Source organism: Lissotriton vulgaris, chromosome 10, assembly GCF_964263255.1.
Source record: "Lissotriton vulgaris chromosome 10, aLisVul1.2, whole genome shotgun sequence".
Lineage (NCBI taxonomy): Eukaryota > Metazoa > Chordata > Amphibia > Caudata > Salamandridae > Lissotriton > Lissotriton vulgaris.
The window spans coordinates 585,190,430-585,210,738 of record NC_141698.1 but is presented as its reverse complement, the minus strand read 5'-3'; the positions used below and the strand labels follow the sequence as shown (position 1 = coordinate 585,210,738).

The following is a 20,309-nucleotide window of genomic DNA, read 5'->3' as shown; positions in this document are numbered from 1 at the left end:
CTTCACCCTCAAGCTTGTTTTTGCGGTCCTCGTCAGGCAGCAGAGCGGTCTCAAATATAATTTAAATCTGCTTTTCAGCAAAGACGGAGCTTTAGTTTTCCAGGCAGTACCACTGTATACCTGGTTCATCGCCCCGTAGACTGCTGCTGTCAGACCAGGAGCTGTGACCTCTCCACGCAGCCTGGAAGACAGACCCACGCTGCACCCTGCCCGAGGCGCTTCTGTCTCTCTCTGGAGAGCGTGGCTCTTACTCTGGCATCCGCCAATCTAGGTCACAAACTTGCACAGCGCAGGAGAGCTTCTCTTGGCAGGCGCCGCTTCTCAAGTGACCTCATCCCGGCAGAGATGGCAATGCTTGCCAGCACAATACAGCACCACGTGACGCATGCCTCATAGGTGTGAAATATCCGTCCTCCCTGCCGACTACCAGATCCGCATAATTCGAGTTACACCTAAACAGATACCAATGATTGAGGACCGGCAGCTCACAAATGTACACTACAAGACATCACAGATGTATTTTAATTGGTGTGCGGCCTTCATTGAGAAGAATGCACCAATAGACCAAAGGCGGCTGTGGATGGTACAAGAGAGCCCACAAGCACCCCGCAAACATGATACACGCAGGAAAGGGACCAACATTTCATCAGCGGCGTTTCACCGACTCATCAGCCACTACTGCAGTATATTTTCAATTAAAACCTTGTGAACAGAGCCCGAAAGATGTGGGTCAGGAAAATTATTCATGTTTAAAGAACTTTTGAAAGAAGCTACATAGCACACAAACGGTACCTTGAAAGGTCCCGATTTACCAAATAATGGTGAACAGGATCATTTTGCAGAGAAAAATCTAGACTTTCAAACCTATTTTCAGATAGTGCTCCATCGGTCTATTGGCTGAACTGGAATGGTGTAGTGAACCTGCGCAGTTTGCACATTGTTCCTACTCATTAAATGAACTGATTTGGGTTCATTGACTGCTGTACATTAGTTTTTGTTGATTTATGCAGAAGTCTGTGTGTTTGACGGGAATATCACAGAGAATCTCATGAAATAACACTCTCCATCCAATAACTCTGTGGTCCTCCATGTGCCGGGGCAAAACGACTTCTTTTGACCACGGATGCACCTGAATTCATTTAAAACTGAACCAATAATTGGGGCAGAGCACATTTTCTGAGATTTTAAGCAGGATTATCCAAGTCGTTTTTTAGGTCTCGCTGATCTAACGCGTATGCGTTGATCTGCGAGAGTTTAGAAAGAGACTTTTAAAAATGCTCCCAAAGTCTGCAGCTCGGACACAGAGCATGTGCGCCACCCTCACTCTATCTATCTATCTATCTATCTATCTATCTATCTATCTATCTATCTATCTATCTATCTATCTATCTATTTATCCATCTATCTATCTATCGCCCTCTATCTATCTATCTATCTATCTATCTATCTATCTATCTATCTCTCTATCTATCTATCTCTCTATCTATCGATCGCCATCACTATCTATCTATCGCCCTCACTCTATCTATCTATCTATCGCCCTCACTCTATCTATCTATCTATCTATCGCCCTCACTCTTTCTATCTATATATCGATCGCCATCACTCTATCTATCTGTCTATCTATCTATCGCCCTCACTCTATCTATCTATCTATCTATCTATCTATCTATCTCACTCCATCTATCTATCGCCCTTACTCTATCTATCTATCGCCCTTACTCTATCTATCTATCGCACTCACTCTATCGCATCACCAGAGCATCACTCAGCACCACCACAGCATCACTCAGCACCACCACAGCATCACTCAGCACCACCACAGCATCACTCAGCACCACCACAGCATCACTCAGCACCACCACAGCATCACTCAGGGGCACCACAACATCACTATGCGCTACAACAGCATCACTGAACGTCACAGCATCACTCGTTGCCACCACAACATCACTCAGCGCCACCACAGCATCATAGGTTAATATTTCACTTCTGTTCTTGGATTTTCGTCACAATAAAATACATTGAACATAATCTTCACAAAAGTTATTTACAAAAGTTTAAGCTATTGCCATTATAACTTACAATAACTTTTATTCAAGTATTAATTAATAAAAAAATTAAGCCATTGTTATTTGTAATATCAATACATCTAAGTCACGTAAATACAACACATATTGCATTACAAATGCTATAGGTGTCACATTTGCAAAAGTTGTAACTATTGGCATTGTAAACGACAAAGTTATTAATTTCGCCATTTTCAAAACCAACACATAAATAAAAATCTGTCATTTACAATACCAATAGCTCAAACTTTCCTAATGCGAGACCTATTGCATTGCAAATGCTTGTTTTACTTTAGTCTGGCTGGGGCCCTGCTATCCAGGACCCCAGCCGAGCTGCTTCTTCTCTAAAATGATTCCCTGTACTTTAGGTACACTCCAGATTGGATTTTGGGGTACCCTTGTGAGTCCCTAGTATATGGTACACTATGTACCCAAGGCATAGGTACCCCAGGGGACTACCAGGGAATGAAGCATGTATTATGCTACCCCTGGGCAGCCTTCCAAAATGACACAAGTCTGCTACAGCAGCCGGTGTAAGGTGGTGTATGCACCCCTTACTTATATATAAGTTCCATATATCTACCTTATATCACTGCAAATAATAAACACCCCTATGGCATGCCTTATCAATCCTGAAGGCAGAGGGCTGGGTTTTGTGTGAGAGGATGCCCATGGATGTGCAGGACCCCTGTGCAGCCTTCAGAATCTTTTCTCCGGGGTTGTTCTGTGATGCAGCCAGACCATATACTCTTAAGTGCATTATAACCTTGCGGTAAATGCTAACTTTGGAATGGCTGGAAGGAAACATGTCGTGTTTGGTGTCAAACACCTTGGAATCATACCTTCCCGCCAATAGTCGCGGCGGAGGTATGATTCCACCCTCTTAGAGAGAGAAACATGGCCACACCAGTACACCCGGTACCAGCTTACCAGAACCCTGGCATCACAAAATGGATGCTGCAGCCACAGACACAAGTCTGGCCTCCTGCTGCTGGACGAAACTCCAGCAAGGGAGGCCTGGACAATAGGTTTCTGTAGTGGTCTTCTCTGCATATTTTATAAGTGACAGCTCACTTGTGCAGTCTGCTCGTGCCAGGAAGCTGATGGTTCTTTCCTAGAATGTGGAAACTGACTCGTGTTGTCGTGTCAGTTACTGTTAGATGTTTCCCTCTGCTGTTGCTGCGCGGCACCTGTACAAAAATAAACTTTCTTCCGCAACTTCCACAACTTTGTTGAGAATCTACTTACTACAGAAATTGTGGCGACGAGGTACAGGATTTCATAATGTATATAATTTTGCTTTCTTTGTTTTTATTTTGTTTTGTTTTGGTCTTATTTTATTTTGTATAATGAGGAGGATAATGTAGTGGCCTTCTTTGCATATTTTGTAAGTGACAGCTAGCTCGTGCAGTCTGCTCGTGCCAGGAAGCTGATGGTTCTTTCTTAGAATGTGGAAACTGACTCGTATTGTCGTGTCAGTTACTGTTCGATGTTTCCCTCTGCTGTTGCTGGGCGGCACCTGTACAGAAATTAACTTTCTTCTGCAACTTCCACAACTTTGTTGAGAATCTACTTACTACAGTTTTCTGTCACAGGGAGGTGTAACCACCTCCCAAATAGTTAGTTTATTGGGGCTGGGTAGGTGCTCCAAGAGTGCTTTGAAGTCTGTACTGGGGGCACATTTGGTGTCCCTGTGCATAGCCCAGTTCATACGGGTTGCAGGGGCTACCAGCCCCTGCTCTGGTGCGAAACTGGACAAAGGAAATAGGTGTAGCCACCCCTCTTTCCAAACCCTCCCATAGGTGGGTCCGCCAGAGTTTGTCCCACCCCTTCCTTGGGTATAAAGTAGGAACCCCTGGCTACAGGACTTTAGATTTACCTGGACAAAACTCCAATACTGAATCCTGGAACTTTACCGATCTGCAAGGCGCTAGATGATTGAAGAATCTCCCTTGGAGTAAAGGAGTTACTCCCCTGCGTGGCAGGCACCAAAGACGCATCTGACCGGCTTCCATCTCCATCATTCCTAGTATTTTACCCACTGTTTTCACTGTTGGATGTGGCCCCTTCTGGTAAAGATGGGTCTCCTTCAGTAAAGCTAATGTTCTCTTGCAACTTGGGATTTCCCTTCACTAACACTGTTTAATTATGCGCCTAGGCACAACTTTACATGCTCTGGCGATGATTTTTTCCAATGAATTGAAAAACCAAGCTGAATTAGTGTTTGTATCACCTGTTCTATATGCTGTTTGCAGAGATGGTATGAGCTTGCTCTTACTAACCAGTCGTCTAAATATGGATAGACAGAAATTCCCTGTCTTCTTAGGTGTGCGGCTAACATTACTAGGCACTTTGTGAACACTTGTGGTGCTGATTTGAGTCCGAATGCAAGCACCTTGAATTGATAAGTGTGTCTTGTTTACCACAAACCTTATAGGTTCTTGTGTCTTTCGTTCATAGGGATGAGCAAGTATGCGTCTTAAGTCTATGGTCGCCATGTTATCTCCTTGTTGGATTTGAGGTATCACCTCCTGCACAGTTGTCATTTTGAACCTTTTTGTTTTTATGTACTTGTTTGGGAACCTTAAGTCTAATATAGGGCGTAGTGTTCCATCTACGTTTGGAATTAGGAAGTAAATTGAGTAAATGCCTTTGTTCCTTGCCTTTGAGGTACGCGTTCTCCTGCATGTTTTGTTTGAAGTTCCTGCACTTCTTCCAGAAATTGAGATAATTCCCTTTGTGAATGTGTCTTTAGCTTTGGCCTTTTGTTGGGAGATTGCTTTTTAAGCTCTAAGCAGTAACCGTATTGGACTATGATCAACATCCACTTGTCCGTAGTTATTTCCTTCCATTCTTGTAGTAAATACTTAAGTCTGCCTCCCACTAGTGTTGTATGATGAATGAACCGTTCGCCTACAGGATGTTGAGTTTCTGTAGGTTGTAAGGCTGTGGGTACACTTTGTGATGTTTTTGCTAAGTGTGCTCCTTATGGAATCCAGTCACTTGGTGGTGGTCTGTGGACCGCCTGTTTGTTGTTGGCCCCTTCCCTGTGGGCGCCCATGAAACGGTCTTCCCTGCTGGTACTGCCAGTTCTGTTGTTGGCCCTGCTGTTGACCTTGGTTTGATCCCTGGTATGTTTGCTGGCATGCCTGGTGTGAGGTAGTAGGTTGGTGACCCCTCTACCTGTTGGTCTTCTTGACAGGGTGCCCATAAGCATGCCTCTGAGTTGTAGAGGGCACAAAGAACTTGCTGTGTCGTTGTTTTTCTTCAAATGATTTAGTTGATTACAAACAACGCTCATAAACAGAAACCTGAAATTCTCAGCCAAGCATGCCTTCTTCTGCTTGATGTTTCTGCTACATCCAGAGCCGATTTCAAGCATGTATTTGCAATGTTTTTCCCCCTTCCACTAAGCGGGTAGCTCTCTTTTGGAACTGTTCCGGTAGGTGTTTCAATAGATCCCCTACCTCTTCCCAATGCTGATATGCAATATGCATGGCGGTTCAGCTATGCATTAGAGTTAGCTATGCGCCACTGGCTCGCCGCACTTCACTCGACCTTTCTTCCCACTACGTCTATCCTCTTACTTTCTTTGTCCAGTGGTGGGCCAGCAGTGGTTGGTACATTTGCTCTTCGTCTAGCCGTGCAAGGGATAAGAGTCAGCTGCTACTGACCCTTTGATGTAGATTGGATCCTTTGAAGAATGTTTGCATTTCTTCTCCCCTCTTGGTGAGACTGCCTTGTATTTTGCAGGCTCCTTAAATGCTTCCTTTCCTTGACCTAGTACACTTGGTAGCATTGGAAGGAATTGGTTTCTCCTCTTCCAAATGCACTCCATAAGTTTCAGTTGCATTTTTTTTTTTCACAACAGATTTTAGTGAGCAGTTGAAGCAGAGTAAAACTGTGGCTTCCCACATTCAGGAGTTCACCACCAAGAGTTATGGTACAGTTTATAATGCATTTTTAATCACCTGATTATACATCCCAATGTCATCTGGAGGTGAGGGCCTCGAGGGATATCTATCAATCGCCTCTTCTGGTGACTCAGCGCCAAGATCTTGCCATTGGAGGTCTCGAGTCTCTGAGGTTGCCGACTCCACATATTTGTGTTTATCTACGTCCCTCTCTTCCTCGAAGAAGTAATCTTCCTCCTTTTCTTCGGCGAGCGGTTCGGGTGCCGTTGGAGGCTGCAACTCCTCTATGACTTTTTCTACTCCTGTAGAAGTTTTCAGTGGTATCTTGAAAAGCTTCAAGCTTTTGCGCCGTAGTATGCTAGCCATTTCGGCTTCGAGGCGCTTTCTCTTTTCTCAACCTTGGCTGCACGTGTTTCGACGCAGAGAGTTTTGGCCTTTCTTTTTGCGCTTGCCGATGCGGTCGTCGAAGCCTGTTTTGACCCTTTGTTGACGTGGAAGTATCTTTATTGTGTCCGTCTTTCGACAAATTCAATTTTTCGAGGGTCCTTGCTGTTCTGGAGTCCTTGTCCAAGGATCTGACGGAGTGCCTATCTTTGGATGCTTCTGCGGTCGTTGAGTGCTTCGACACCGAGGCTCCTTTTGAGGCTTTAGAGTCCGTTTTTCGTGACTCTTCTACTTTTCTCAGGGCCGATGTATCTCTTACCTCCTTAGAAGTCTTCTTCTCGACCACTACGACCTGGACATCTGTGTCCTCATCGACTTCGAGCCTTTCAGCAATGTTTTCCTCTTCTTCGCTGGAGAGGCCTAGGTCTCGAAGCGATGGTGGAGGGCCCTGTCCCTGGATGTTGTAGTTGGCCCTTCTCTGCCTTTCTCTCACTCTCAACGTCTTCGGGGTGAAGGCCAAGCAAGCGCTGCAGTCTTGACTTTGATGATCCTGCGAGAGGCAAAGGTTGCAAACTGGATGCTGATATTTCTGCGCGTACTTGTGGTGGCAATTCTAGCAGAACTTGAACTGTGTTTTGTCTATTACTTTGCGTAGGGAGCCCCCTGCATGCGCATTCTCTGGTTGTTTGTCGAAGTTTTGTTGTTTCACCTTTCGGTGTACTGCGACTGTTGGAATTGACGAGGGGACTGTCGAATGTAGGTATCGCTGACCTGTAGAAACTAACTTCTTGAATTTTTGAGGATTCTTCTCTCCAAATCCTTGGAGCTCCTTCCGTAACGATCCAGACCCAACAGCGGAAAAAAAGAATCTGAAAATGGCAACCAAACGTGGGAGCTTCCGGAGGAAGCCCGTCGACGTCACGGTGGGACACCAACTGGTGGTATGTCGACGCCCACCAACCACAAATACCCCCAAAAACAAAAAACAAATACAATCATTCCAGATCTAACCACTAGATGGCAGAATTATGCACAGCATGTGAATCCAGAAAAGATTCACGCTGCAAAACATATGTGACCGATGACACCCCATTCTTCACACCAGATGACAGACTGCTTAATACACCAACCTGTAGTGACCAAGATCATCAACTTCCCCTCATACACTGTCAACTGGGACATACAATTCATCTCCTTTCCCACCAGACTCCATCCTCTTGAATTTAATGTGAACGGAAAAATTATGCACTTCTACTAAACTCCTGGCGACTACTTCTGCTGCTATCACAACCTCAACAACTTCAACATTTTCACTTGCCTCATAATTAATGGTGTAGTGACCAACATGCTACAGGAGTAGTAACCTTCCTTAATAGCCCAATACTCGTTTCAGTACCTAAAGATCTAATTATAACTACAGATACCATTTAAACCCATTCCTAACCCATGCCTTCATATAGACACAGGTAGATTGGCAGCATACCATACACCTTATTCAAGGTCCAGATTCTAGTTTTGGTAATCCATTTAATGCCTTATCAAGTGCATGTTATTTGTCACTAGATATCGGTTCAAATCCCTCTCCCCATGGCAGTCACAAAGACCATCATTATTAACCTGACCCAAGGCCCCGCTCCTCAAATTTTAGATTTTGTTCCCCTCCTAGTATCCTTGCTCCTCTATGTCTTATCTTATATAACCTCTACACAATATTTTTGAGCAAATAAACACAAATAAATACAAAAAAGGTGTCTCTTTGATTAGTACAAACAAACAATAGCGTCCTTACCATTTACATAACAAACATCTTTGATGTATAGAAAGAGAATGGACATCAACATATCTAAACGTTCTGCTACAGGATGGCTCATTGTTAGACTCCAAGGTGCACCATTTTTACTGTCACATCTTTCTTCATCTTCATCCTTTAAGGAAAACAAAAACACTGTTTATTGACTTTATTGTGTAAGACTTTAATGGGTAAGGCTAATACAATCAAAGCACCATTGTATGAAATATTAAAACGTAAACAGCTAGCATTCCTTTCATTTTCAATATTCTGAACAAATGGAACATATTTAGCTATTAAGTAAGCATCATTTAATTTAGTGATGTTCTTAAATTACAGAAATAGCATGTGAAATGTAATCAGAACACACCCTGCAAGTTAATCTTTCCTTCTAATTTCCATGCAGAGTAATTTTACTAAACTGTTTAACCGCATCGCTGCTGCGGTGATTTTTGCGCTGTGCGGCATTTTTAAAAATACCCCGTTACATGACGAGCTCAGCTCGTCATCAGCACACGCCACCCGTGGCTGATGACGAGCTGAGCTCGTCATCAGCATCGAAGGGGTTAAATGACGTGTCTTCGGCTGTTTTAAGTTACATAAACCAAATCGTAATAAACAAGATAACTATTTATTCTATGTAGTTACTTATGTTGTGTGTCAAATGAATGTGTTGGGTAGATTTAAATAGTGTGTCAAATGAATGTGTTGGGTAGATTTAAATAGTGTATCTGTTGTACCTCTAAAAGAACCCTTTACGATTCCTTATCGTAGGTTTCATTCGTTTGGCCAATGTTTATTAACATTCTATCTACTCATACACTAGACAAACCATGAGGGTAAGACACTGGTGACAAGGAATGCATATTCTATTGTGCCATCTGACCTTGAAAGATTTACTTAATATTAGTGATGCTTGAACACATTTTAGTGTGGGGGTGCTGATCAATATTATAACCACATTAAAGGCATAGGGGATGTGTGACAGGCTATCTTTGAAAACTCAGCAATTGCTGCCAGAAGAAAAATATTTGCAGGGATCTTTTCAAGAGCATTCTATATTTTCACTCTTTCAAATGTTATGGGGGTGCTCCAGCACTACTTGTTCCAATGGGACTGCTTAACATGGAGGGAAAGATGGCTGCTACACGAGGTCTGTGATGGCAGCTCTCCTGATATTCCTTTCTTGTACCACCATGAAATAAATGTCCTCTGTATGAGACCTTAATCAGAAAAAGGAGAAGCTCCTGTGCTCTAAATTGTTTAGAAACCAGAGTAGGTTTGGTTACTTATACTAAGATGACATTTGTAGGGTCTGGTTTCCCCGCACATAATTACAAAACTTACAGGTGTAGGAAAGTGCCTCTTTTTGTCATGTTAATCTCCACTTTTTGCAACTGGTACTGATATTTTTCGACTGATGTGCACTGGGTCCCTACTAACTAGGCCCTAGTGCCAGTGCTCTTTCCCTAAAAACAACATCATTATGACAATTGGAACACACATTAGCCTCCCAGTAAGTGGTACGCCTGGTACCAAGGTTATGGGTGCTAAAGAGGATCCCTAAGGGCTGCAGCATGTATTATGCCCCCTTAACGGACCCCCATACAAATTGCATGCATCCTGCCATTGTAGCCTGTGTGACTTGGTGCAAATCATGTTTGAAAACAGGACATGGCACCCACCTAGTGTGCCATGTCAAAGTCACTGAATGTAATACCTGTAGGTCACCCCTACAGCAGGCCGTTTAGCCCTAAGGCAGGGTGCATTATAGTACATGTGAGGGCATGTCTGCATGAGCAGCTATGCCCCTGTGCTGTCTAGTTCAATTACTAGATGGTACAAGTGAACAGGGAACCCATCTTAAGTATATGTACTGGGCACTGGCCATTACAAGTTCCCCAGCTACATAATGGCTTGACTGAAACCTATGGTGTTTGGTATCAAACACCTTGTCTCAATAAATCTGCACTGTAGCCTGTACTAGATTAATTATGACATGCACCCAGAGGACATCTTAGAGGTGCCCACTGAAAACCTTACCAGAGTCTAGCATGCTGGCTGACTGGTATCAACCTGCCTGCCACCAAAGACAAATTCTGAGGAAGGCTAGTGATTTAGAATATCAAGGTTAGGGGCTTCAAAGTCCCTACCACCTTTGATATGTGACCCTAGCTTACCCCCAGACCTGGAAGATGCAACCTCTTGCCCTGAGGTACATTTGGCACCAGGACAAGCTGGAAATTAGCTATGCAAGCAGGCGTGTTGCACCTCCGGGTGGTCACACCCCTAAGGTGGGCTACCTGATGTGCTTCACGACACAAGGGTTCCACCATCTTATTTTTGGTGGAATTAGAAACTCTGGGATAGGGCTATGCCCGCATTCAACAGGAAGTGATCCTATATGGGGTGTAGTGACCCCAGGAGTAAGTAGCCTATTGGATAATACCCTTCACTCTCCTCAACTCCCGTAAATTTAGTATTTAGGTGACTCCAACAGCAGGAACCCAGATTTGTCTGCCTGAAAAAGGGAAGACAAAGAGCTGAAGACGTGAGAACTGATGACCAGCATCAACTTTGGCGCTAAACCCTGCCTGACTGCTGCTCTCCTGACAATCACAAACACTGACTCGTCCAGAAGCAGAACAGCCTCCCCAAACCCTTGATCTCTGCTCAGCCCTTCCTTGAGGCAGCAACATCTCCCTTGGAGTAGAGGAGCCACTCCCCTGCACCAGACTGCAGCTGCCCGGTACACCGTTCTGTCGATCCTTGGGCCCACCGAGAGAGCAGCACTCCAGCAATAGGTCTTTGTGCTCCAGAAGGTCAAATCAGTCCCTTTGCCAAGTTTGGAGGTACTAGGACCCCCAAATGCCGTCCTGCACCAATACCAGAAGTACAAGAGCCAGTTACAAGCACCAAAGCCTGCTTGTGTTCAGTCAGAACACCACAGCCACCAAAAAACGTACTTGCACGTCGAGAGATTCCAAGAGAGGCCAGCTCCGCTGCGAGAGTGGCTCTTCCGGTTTTCTTTCCCCTCTTCTGCAGGAACACCAAAAACCGTGAGAGCCTTAAACTCACTGAACTGCTGGACAAAACAGCTCTGCACCCAAGCTCCCCATGTTCGGTCTCACTTAACCTGACTGTGTCTTTGTGGTCCTGAAACCCTGAAGAGCTGAGGTGACCGCTACTTTCACCTGGAAGACGTCAATGACAAGAACACTATCAACCTACTCGAAAGCATGGAAATCTGCTGCCTCATCAAACTGGTCCAGGACCCCACACAATAATGCTGGACACACCCTGGACCCGAAATTTACAGCCAGCAACAGAGTAAGATACAACCACGTAACAGAGTTCACTTGGACCAGTCCACTTCCAATTCACAACCTCCCTCACCCCACCCGCTGGCCCACCCAACACCCGTAACAGAAGCTGGAGCAAGGTAACAGAAGACCTCTAGATCAGCACACTAAATAACTCGCCCCCAACGTGGCCACAGACTGCGAGGGGGCTGTCGGAAACTTCAACACTTGGATCAATAAATGTGCGGACAAAGTTGCGTCCATTAAACCCTCCAAATACAGCAGACCTTACAAATATTTCATCTGATTTGCACCGAGCTCACATTCCTCAAACGCACGTGCAAGTGACTAGAGAGGATCTGGCACACCTGAAAAACAGCAATGACCGTTCCAACTTCTACTTATCCCTCAACTAGTACCCCCAACAACTCAAAATAGCCAGGAAGAACACCCTGGCCTCCCGACTGAATGCTGCTCCAAACACAGTGAAGAACTATTCCGCCTCAACATATAATTCTCCAACCCCACAGCCACCAAGAACACGGTCACTCCTTCCCAGGATCTCCGAGACGCCCTTGCCGACTTCTACAACAAAATAGCCATCATCTATGAAAACGTAGATCCCCAGCCACCTGTAAGCGAGCTAAAACTGCTCCTCAACACCACCGAATCCCACAAACCGACATTACACGCATGAATCCATTCAGGAGCCCCCAAGGATCCCCGCCCCACCACATGTTCAATCGAAGGAGAGACCCAATCAGCAAGGAACTCACCACCATCATCATCAGAGTATCCATCACCTTGTCCTCCTTCCCTAAAGGGTTGGAACAGGTGGAAGTCAAAACACTTCTCATAAAACCCTCCGCGGACCTCATAGACCTCAAAAACTACTGCCCCATCTCCTTACTACCCTTCCCGGCCAACGTACTGAAGAAAGCAACAAATCTCCAACTCGCTTCCCACCCGGGGGACAGCTTACTGGACCTCTCCCAATCCAGGTTTTGCTTGAATCACAGCACCAAAACCAACCTCATACCAGCCACAAAAGACTTCAGGACTCTCCTGGACTGGGCTGGGGTGGGGAGACTCCAGCACTAATTCTCTTCTATCTCTCCACAGCATTCAACACCATGTCCCACTACACCCTCCTACACAGTCTCCAGCATATAGGAATCCGAAGAAAAGCCATCAAATGGATTGCATTCCTCCTGTCCGGAAGAATCCAAAGCGTCTGCCTCCCACCCTTCAACTCAAGCCCGAAAAAAGTCTTCAGAGTCTCACAAGGATCCTCCATAAGCCCGACCCTGTTTAACACCTACATGGCCCCTATGGCCTCTCTGGTCACATCTCACGGCATGAACATAATTTCCTATGCGGATGACACTCCGGTTCTTCTCAGACCCATCCAACACCAAATCTAACTTTCACAGGTGCATGACCAGCATTGGCAGCTAGATGCAAAACAGACGCCACAAACTCAACACAGACAAAACAGAAATAATAATCTTCTAAAACAGCAATTCCCTGTGGGACAACTCCTAGTGGACATCAGAGCTTGGCCCCTCACCCACACCCACAGAACAAGTAAGGACCTCTGAATCCTACTCGACAGCAAACTCTAGATGAGGAAACAGATAACTGCTGTCTCATTCTCCTGCTTTCTCATCCTGCACATGTTCCGGAACATTTTCAAATGGCTCTCCAACAACACCCGATCCACAGACACCCAGGCCCTCATCACCAGTTGCCTGAACTATGGCAACTCCCTCTATGTGGGAATCGCAGCACAACTACTAAACAGGCTCCAGACCATCCAAAACGCAGCAGCCAGGCTCGTCCTCAACCTCCAGAGGACAACCCACATCACACCCACCTCAAGGTGCTGCACTGGCTCCATGTCAGAAAACAATGCCAGTTCAAACTACTCGCCCATGTCTACAAAGCCGTGCACAACAAGGGCCCAACACACCTCAACCACAGGGTGAACTTCCACCAACCCAACCGGAAACTACGCTCCTCATCCTTACTTCTAGCCCTAACCCCCGCATTCACAGAAGCAGGAGTGGCAGCCAAGCCTTCTTCTATCTGGCAGCCATATCCTGGAAGAGCCTTCTCCTCCTCTGCATGGCCCCCTACCAGCAGAAATTCAGGAGAAGTCTTAAAATATGGCTATTCGACCAGATCATCCCAGTAGCAGAAATCCTCCTACCCCAGCGCCTGCATACCCTCATGGGTGATAATTCGTGCTTTACAAATCCTATTTGGATTGATTGAAAGTACTTACCAGATTCCGATAATCTTGGTGTTTAAAATTATATAAAAAGATCTATTTTTCTCAATTGGGGTAGAGTTTCTTCTTGTGTGTCTCATTTATTAACTCTGTGTTTTCAACAAATGCTTAACGCTACCCCCTAATAAAACCTAAACGGCTCGCCCAAACCACCACAAAGAGCATTTGGGATTATTTTTTAAGCCCTGTAAGCCAATAAGGTTCATCTGGGCTTTCTAAATGGTATACCTCATTTTGGTGCACTACATAAAAAGCCAGTTTCCTACAACATACTAACAAACTGATAATCTGTATCCAGTACTTTTAGCTCAAATATTTTGTTACAATGGATAATGATTCAAATGGCACTGACACCTATAACACCCTGGGGTTGTCACTTTCTCTAGCAGATGTGGTATTAGCGGAAATAGCTGAACAAAATATATAGTGGTCTTTTGAATGATCGGTGTCTGGTACGGTCTGCTGAGTTATTTTGTCACAGTGCCAGAATGAACATTCTCTTGGATAAAGCCAGGAACAGATACTAATCTTTCAAAAGATGATGCAGATAAAGTGCATCTTTTAATGGTTAACTGGCTTGAAACAGAACAGGAAGGAATTGACTGTTCAGCATTTCTGCTCTACAAATGGCAATGTGCAAGATCTCCACAAGCAGCTAAAGCAAATGGGGTGTTCTGTGGAGAAGGTAAGGGCTCCAGCAGCACGCTGCACTTGGCTCTGATCCAGTTTCCTATCTTGGTGAACACAGGTTCATAAGTTATAGCCATCACAGCCAGTATTTGATCACAGTGGATCATCAGGGCGGCAAGGGAGCCTGCATACTCATTTAGGAATACAAAATCTAAACCCAGAAATGGAATGCCCACTGGGTTGCTATTCTGCCTTGAGGCTGGGCCAAACTCTTTCACATTTGTCTGAAGCTTTGCTCCTGTGACCTGTAGAAAGGAGAGCTTCCTTGCAAGAGGGGATGGGTTGTATCAGCCAGAAGAAACTGACCTGATATGAGCAAAAACTGCAGAAAGTCTAGGTGAGTAGGTATCTGAACGGAGGACAGTTGGATAGACTGAGGGTGCCCTTGAGTCATGACATCCTTGCAGTCAAGCTGCAAAGAACAAGTTACTTATCTTTGGTAACGCTTCTTCCGGTAGATACAGTATCTGCCTGTGGATTCCTCTCCTTGTGAATATCCCCCTTGCGTCAGCAACATTCTGAAATTCTTTTTGTAGCTTTGCGCTGACGTGGACGACGTCAGAGGTACGGCATCGCGCGCGCGACTCCGCGGACGTCACCGACACCATAATAAGCCCACGCCGGCGTGATGACATCAGTTCCGCCCTTTTTTCCCGTGCCTTCGAGGCACACGGACGGACCGATGACAGTAGATATATACACAGTATACACAGTACACAAATGTCAAAATAACACACACACAGTGTGAAGCAAAAGCAAGAATGCAATTGAAATAGAACATTATCCTGTCCATATAAATATTTACATTACAATAAACTCAAGTATAGAAGAGTGGACAACGGGGAGGCGGGTGGGTCAGTGAGGAATCCACATGCAGATGCTGTATCTACCAGAAAAAGCGTTACCGAAGGTAAGTAACTTGTTCTTCTGATAGATACATCTGCCAGTGGATTCCTCACCTTGTGAATAGGGTCCCACAGCAGTCCCCACTCCCGGAGGAGGGTGTCCACTCTCCTATACCAGAATATCTTGGAGGACAGAGCGCGTAAGTGGCCGTCCCTCCTCACCTCGGTATCTAAGCAGTAATGCTTCGCAAAAGTGTGGAGGGAGGCCCAAGTTGCCGCTCTGCAAATATCCTCAACAGGTGCACTTTGAGACAAATCAGATGTTGAAGACTTTGCTCTAGTAGATTGAGCACTTATACCCTCTGGAGGTTCCTTACCCGCCAGGGAGTAGCAGATCTTGATGCATAGTATGATCCATCTCGAGAGCGTGAGCTTCTGCACCGCCTTCACCTTCTTGCAGCCAGCAAATCCAACAAACAGCTGGTCATCCAACCTGAACTCTCTTGTTCTGTCCAGGTAAAAGCTCACTGCCCTCTAAGGGTCCAAGCGGTGAAGTCTCTCCTCCACCTTGGAAGGTTGAGGGGGAGGATAGAATGTAGGGAGGGTAATGGACTGCCCCAGATGGAAAGGAGTTACCACCTTCGGCAGAAAAGCAGCCCTGGTCCTGAGAACCAATCGTTCAGCATGAATGGACAAAAATGGGGGCTTCGAACTAAGAGCTTGAAGCTCACTTACCCTCCTTGCCGAGGTAATTGCAACCAGAAAGACAAAAGTATCAAGGGACACTTGTGTAAAGGTTCGAAAGGATAGCCCATCAAGAATGTAAGTACAAGGTTCATGTCCCACTGAGGCACAATAAAAGGTGTAGGAGGAAATTTATTGGTAAGGCCCTTAATGAATCGTAAAACAATAGGAGATTTAAACAAAGAGGGCTGGTCCGGCAGACAAAGGAAAGCCGATAAGGCCGATAGATAACCTTTGATAGTTGCCACCGCAAAACCCTTCTGGGCCAAGGAAAGTGCACATTAAAGTATATTGGACAAACGAGCCCTTAAAGGGATTACGGACTTCTCCCCACACGAAGCAACAAATTTAGACCATCTATAAGAATAAATGGACTTAGTGGAGTCACGCCTGGCCGATAATATGACATCCACCACATCGTGTGGGAGAGAAAAGGAATTCAGGTTGCCCCGCTCAATCTCCAGGCATGAAGGTGTAAGGTCTGGAGGTGGGGGTGTAGAACCTGCCCCTCCATCTGGGAGAGGAGATCTGCCCTGTGAGGGAGATGGAGCGGAGGGCACGAGGAGAGGTGGAAAAGATCTGTGTACCACACCCTCCTTGGCCAATCCGGGGCGATCAATATAACTTGGGCCCGGTCTTGGCGAATCTTCCTCAGAACCAGAGGAGTCAAGGGTATGGGAGGAAACGCGTAAAGGAGTTGCGAGTCCCAACTCAACTGAAACGCGTCCCCCAGTGCTCCTTGCATTGGAAACTGGAGACTGCAGAATAACGGGCAGTGAGCATTCTCCTGAGTGGCAAACAGGTCCACCTGAGGAGTCCCCCACGTCTGAAAGACATAACGAACTACCTCCGGATGGAGCCTCCACTCTTGGTCGGCAGAGAACTGCAGACTGAGACTGTCTGCACGTACGTTCAGAAACCCGGCCAGATGATTTGCCATCAGACAAATCTGATGGTCCTGAACCCAGGACCAGAGACGCAGAGCCTCCCTGCTGAGACACTGCGACCCCACACCTCCCTGCTTGTTGATATACCACATCGCGGTCGTGTTGTCAGTCAGGACTTGAACTGACTGACCGCGAAGGGAAGGGAGGAAGGCCTTGAGCCCCAAACGTATGGCCCACAACTCTAGAAGGTTGATCTGAAGCAACCTTTCCTCTGGAGACCAAAGACCCTTGACCTCCAAATCCCCCAGATGAGCACCCCACCCTAGAGTGGATGCATCCGTTATCACCGTGGCCACCGATGGAGGTAGTTGAAAAGGCTTTCCTTGTGACAGATTGCCTTCCACGCTCCACCAAGACAGATCCACCGCAGTTTCTTTGGAGATCCTGACTGACTTCCTGAGACCTCCGCTGTGCTGCTACCACTGCCTGCGGAGGCACCACTGGAGTGCCCTCATGTGCCAGCGTGCATGGTTGACCAACAGAATGCAAGAAGCCATCAGACCGAGCAGACGAAGGACCTTCAGGACTGGAACGACCGCTCCATTGAAAAATAAAGGAATCATTTCCTGTGTGTCGTGAATCCTTTGAGGAGGAGGGAATGCACGACACACAGTAGTGTCCAGTACCGCACCTATGAACAGGTTGCGTTGGGAGGGCACCAGGTGAGATTTGGGTACATTTATCGAAAAACCCAACCTGTGCAACAACTGAGGTGTCTCTTGCAGATGATGGAGCACTATCTCTGGAGATTCTGCTTTGATCAGCCAATCGTCCAGATACGGGAATCCCCAATCTTCTGAGATGTGCAGCCACCACAGCCATCACCTTGGTGAAGACTCGAGGCGCAGTAGTAAGACCAAACGGAAGGACCGCAAACTGGTAGTGTTGCGACCCAACCGTGAAACGGAGATACTTCCTGTTCGACTTCAGGATGGGAATGTGAAAATATGCATCCTGTAAATCGATCGACACCATCTAGTCTTCTTCCAGCAGCGCTTGAAGAACCTGTGCAAGGGTAAACATCTTTAACTTCTCCTGCTTCTGGTGAAAATTCAAGATCCTGAGATCCAAGATTGGACGAAGTCTGCCATCCTTCTTGGGGGATCAGAAAATACCGGGAGTAGCATCCCTGACCCCTTTCCTGCTCTGGAACCACCTCTATCGTACCCTTTCTGAACAGAGCCAGGACTTCGTCTTGCAGGAGAAGCAAGTGGTCCTCCAAACAATAACCCTGGCAAGGAGGGTAATTTGGGGGAAATTCCTGAAAGGGAAGAGCATACCCATTCTCTACGAGATTGAGAACCCAAAGGTCTGATATAATTAATTCCCAATCTCGCAGGAAATGGGTAAGCCGACCCCCCACTGGACCCACATGATCCGGAATGGCGGATCTAGGGCTGCTTTGCTGCGTTGACAGGGGGCTGGGAAGGGGAAGAGAAGGAGGAGGAGGCTTGACAACCTCTAGGACGAGCTCTCTGTCTGCCCCTGTACGACTTGTACAGCGTATTTTGCTGCTGCTGTGGCTGCTGCTGAGATTGTTTGTAGGTCCGAAAGGAAGACCTGCCAAATCCTCTGAAACGCCTCCCAGAAGTACCTCTGGTCTGAAGGCCCAAAGACTTTGCTGTCGCTCTGCTGTCTTTAAATCGTTCTAAAGCAGCGTCAGCCTTCTTGTCAAACAATCCTGACCCATCAAAGGGAAAATCCATCAAGGCAGACTGAACATCTGCAGAAAATTCAGATGACTTTAACCACGCAGCTCTAATAGTGGCCACCGAAGAGCCCATGACTCTCGCCACCGAATCAGCCGTGTCCAGCCCACTCTGGATTACTTGCCTTGCAGCAGCCTGAGTGTCCAAAATTAACATAACATAACATAACATGTGTATTTGTAAAGCGCACGTTCACCCAGCGGTTTCTTGGCGCTGAATAACAGATGTTTATTGTTACCCAACTCAATGGTACTCATTTTATCGACCTCAGATGGATGAAAGGCTGAGTGGACCCGCCGGGATTTGAACCTGTGACCATGAGGTCGAACACAGGCCCCTGCAGTGGACGCATTAGTCCACTGAGCCACCAGATCCGTGGAAAGTCCTTTCTATCCCCTTCAGGAATTTTAGGCACCAACTGTTGTACGGAATCCATCAAAGCATGGATGTATCGTCCCATCAGGCAAGTTGCACTAGTTGATTTTAACGCCATGCTGGCTGAGGAGAAGACCTTCTTTGCCGCCTGATCTTGTTTCCTTGACACTTTTTCTCCAGGAACCTGCGGAAAAGCACCGGCAGACTTCTTTGAGCAGGCAGCTTGCACAACCAAACTCTCAGGCAGGGGTGTGTAGACAAAAAGTCTGGGTCATTAGGCGCCACACTATATATCCTCGCAACCGCCCTGGACACGGCAGGGGCTGTCAGAGGTTTCTTCCACACCTCATAAATAGGTTCTGCCAAAGCATCATTGAATGGAAGCATTGGTTCAATCACAGAGGAAGGTGAATGAAGGACCTCAGTAAGAATATTTGATTTATATTCAGCGGTAGGCAGAGTAATATTTAACAAGTCTGTTGCCTTCTTTCTGACGACATGGTAAGGAGTCACATCCTTAGAGGGTACATCAGACACAGAGGCCAAATCCCAATCAGTATCCTCTGAATCCTGCGGCTCACCTTCCTTCAAGACTTCATCCAGATACCTCTCTTCCTCAGAAGCCTCTGGGCCTTCCGTCTCGACCTCTCCTTCATAAATGAAGCCGACGGATCCATGACCGACTCCGCCGGAGTCGGTGCTGGCGTCGAAACCGAAGTCGGACGAGGCAGCTTAACTAGAGGTCGAACCGGATTCGGCATCAGAGTCGAGGGTATCGGCGTCGATGGATTCGGCTTCGATGGCTTTGGCATCGAAGGCTTCGTCGGCGCCGGAAAATGCCAATGCGGTGCTGGAGTCGGCAAGGAAGGCATAAAGGGTGCAAGAGCATAAGCCTGGGGGACACCCTGATTAAATGCCAAAGGACCCGTTGGACCAACCGGTGCACCAGAGGGGTACATTGCCCTGGAGTAAACTCCAAACATGGCATTCAGGAACTGCGTTGGATCCTGACCTGGAGCCGGAAAGGCTGGATAAGAGCCGCCGGGTTGCTCTCGAGGGAGTGGAGTCGTCACAACGTCGACCTCCTCCTCAGGCTGGTGCACTGGGGTTGACGGACCCGCAGGCAACGAAGCTTTGCCTTCACCAACTTCTTCCATCTCACCTTCATCCTCCTGACCAGAAGGATTGGACGGAACCGGAGATGGATTCACTATCTGCTTCGGTGACCCAGGCGAATCCATAAGCGAA

At 46.6% G+C, this 20,309-nt stretch overlaps 1 protein-coding gene across 1 annotated transcript in view; it reads right to left on the bottom strand.

Moving 5' to 3' along the window:
- RRN3 (RNA polymerase I transcription factor RRN3) overlaps positions 1-20,309 on the bottom strand; it is a 546,972-nt gene that overhangs the window by 318,482 nt on the left and 208,181 nt on the right. Inside the window, exon 11 of the mRNA XM_086941427.1 lies at positions 8,157-8,292. Within this exon, the coding sequence (XP_086797553.1) occupies positions 8,157-8,292 (136 nt within the window). The remainder of the gene's footprint in view (positions 1-8,156; positions 8,293-20,309) is intronic.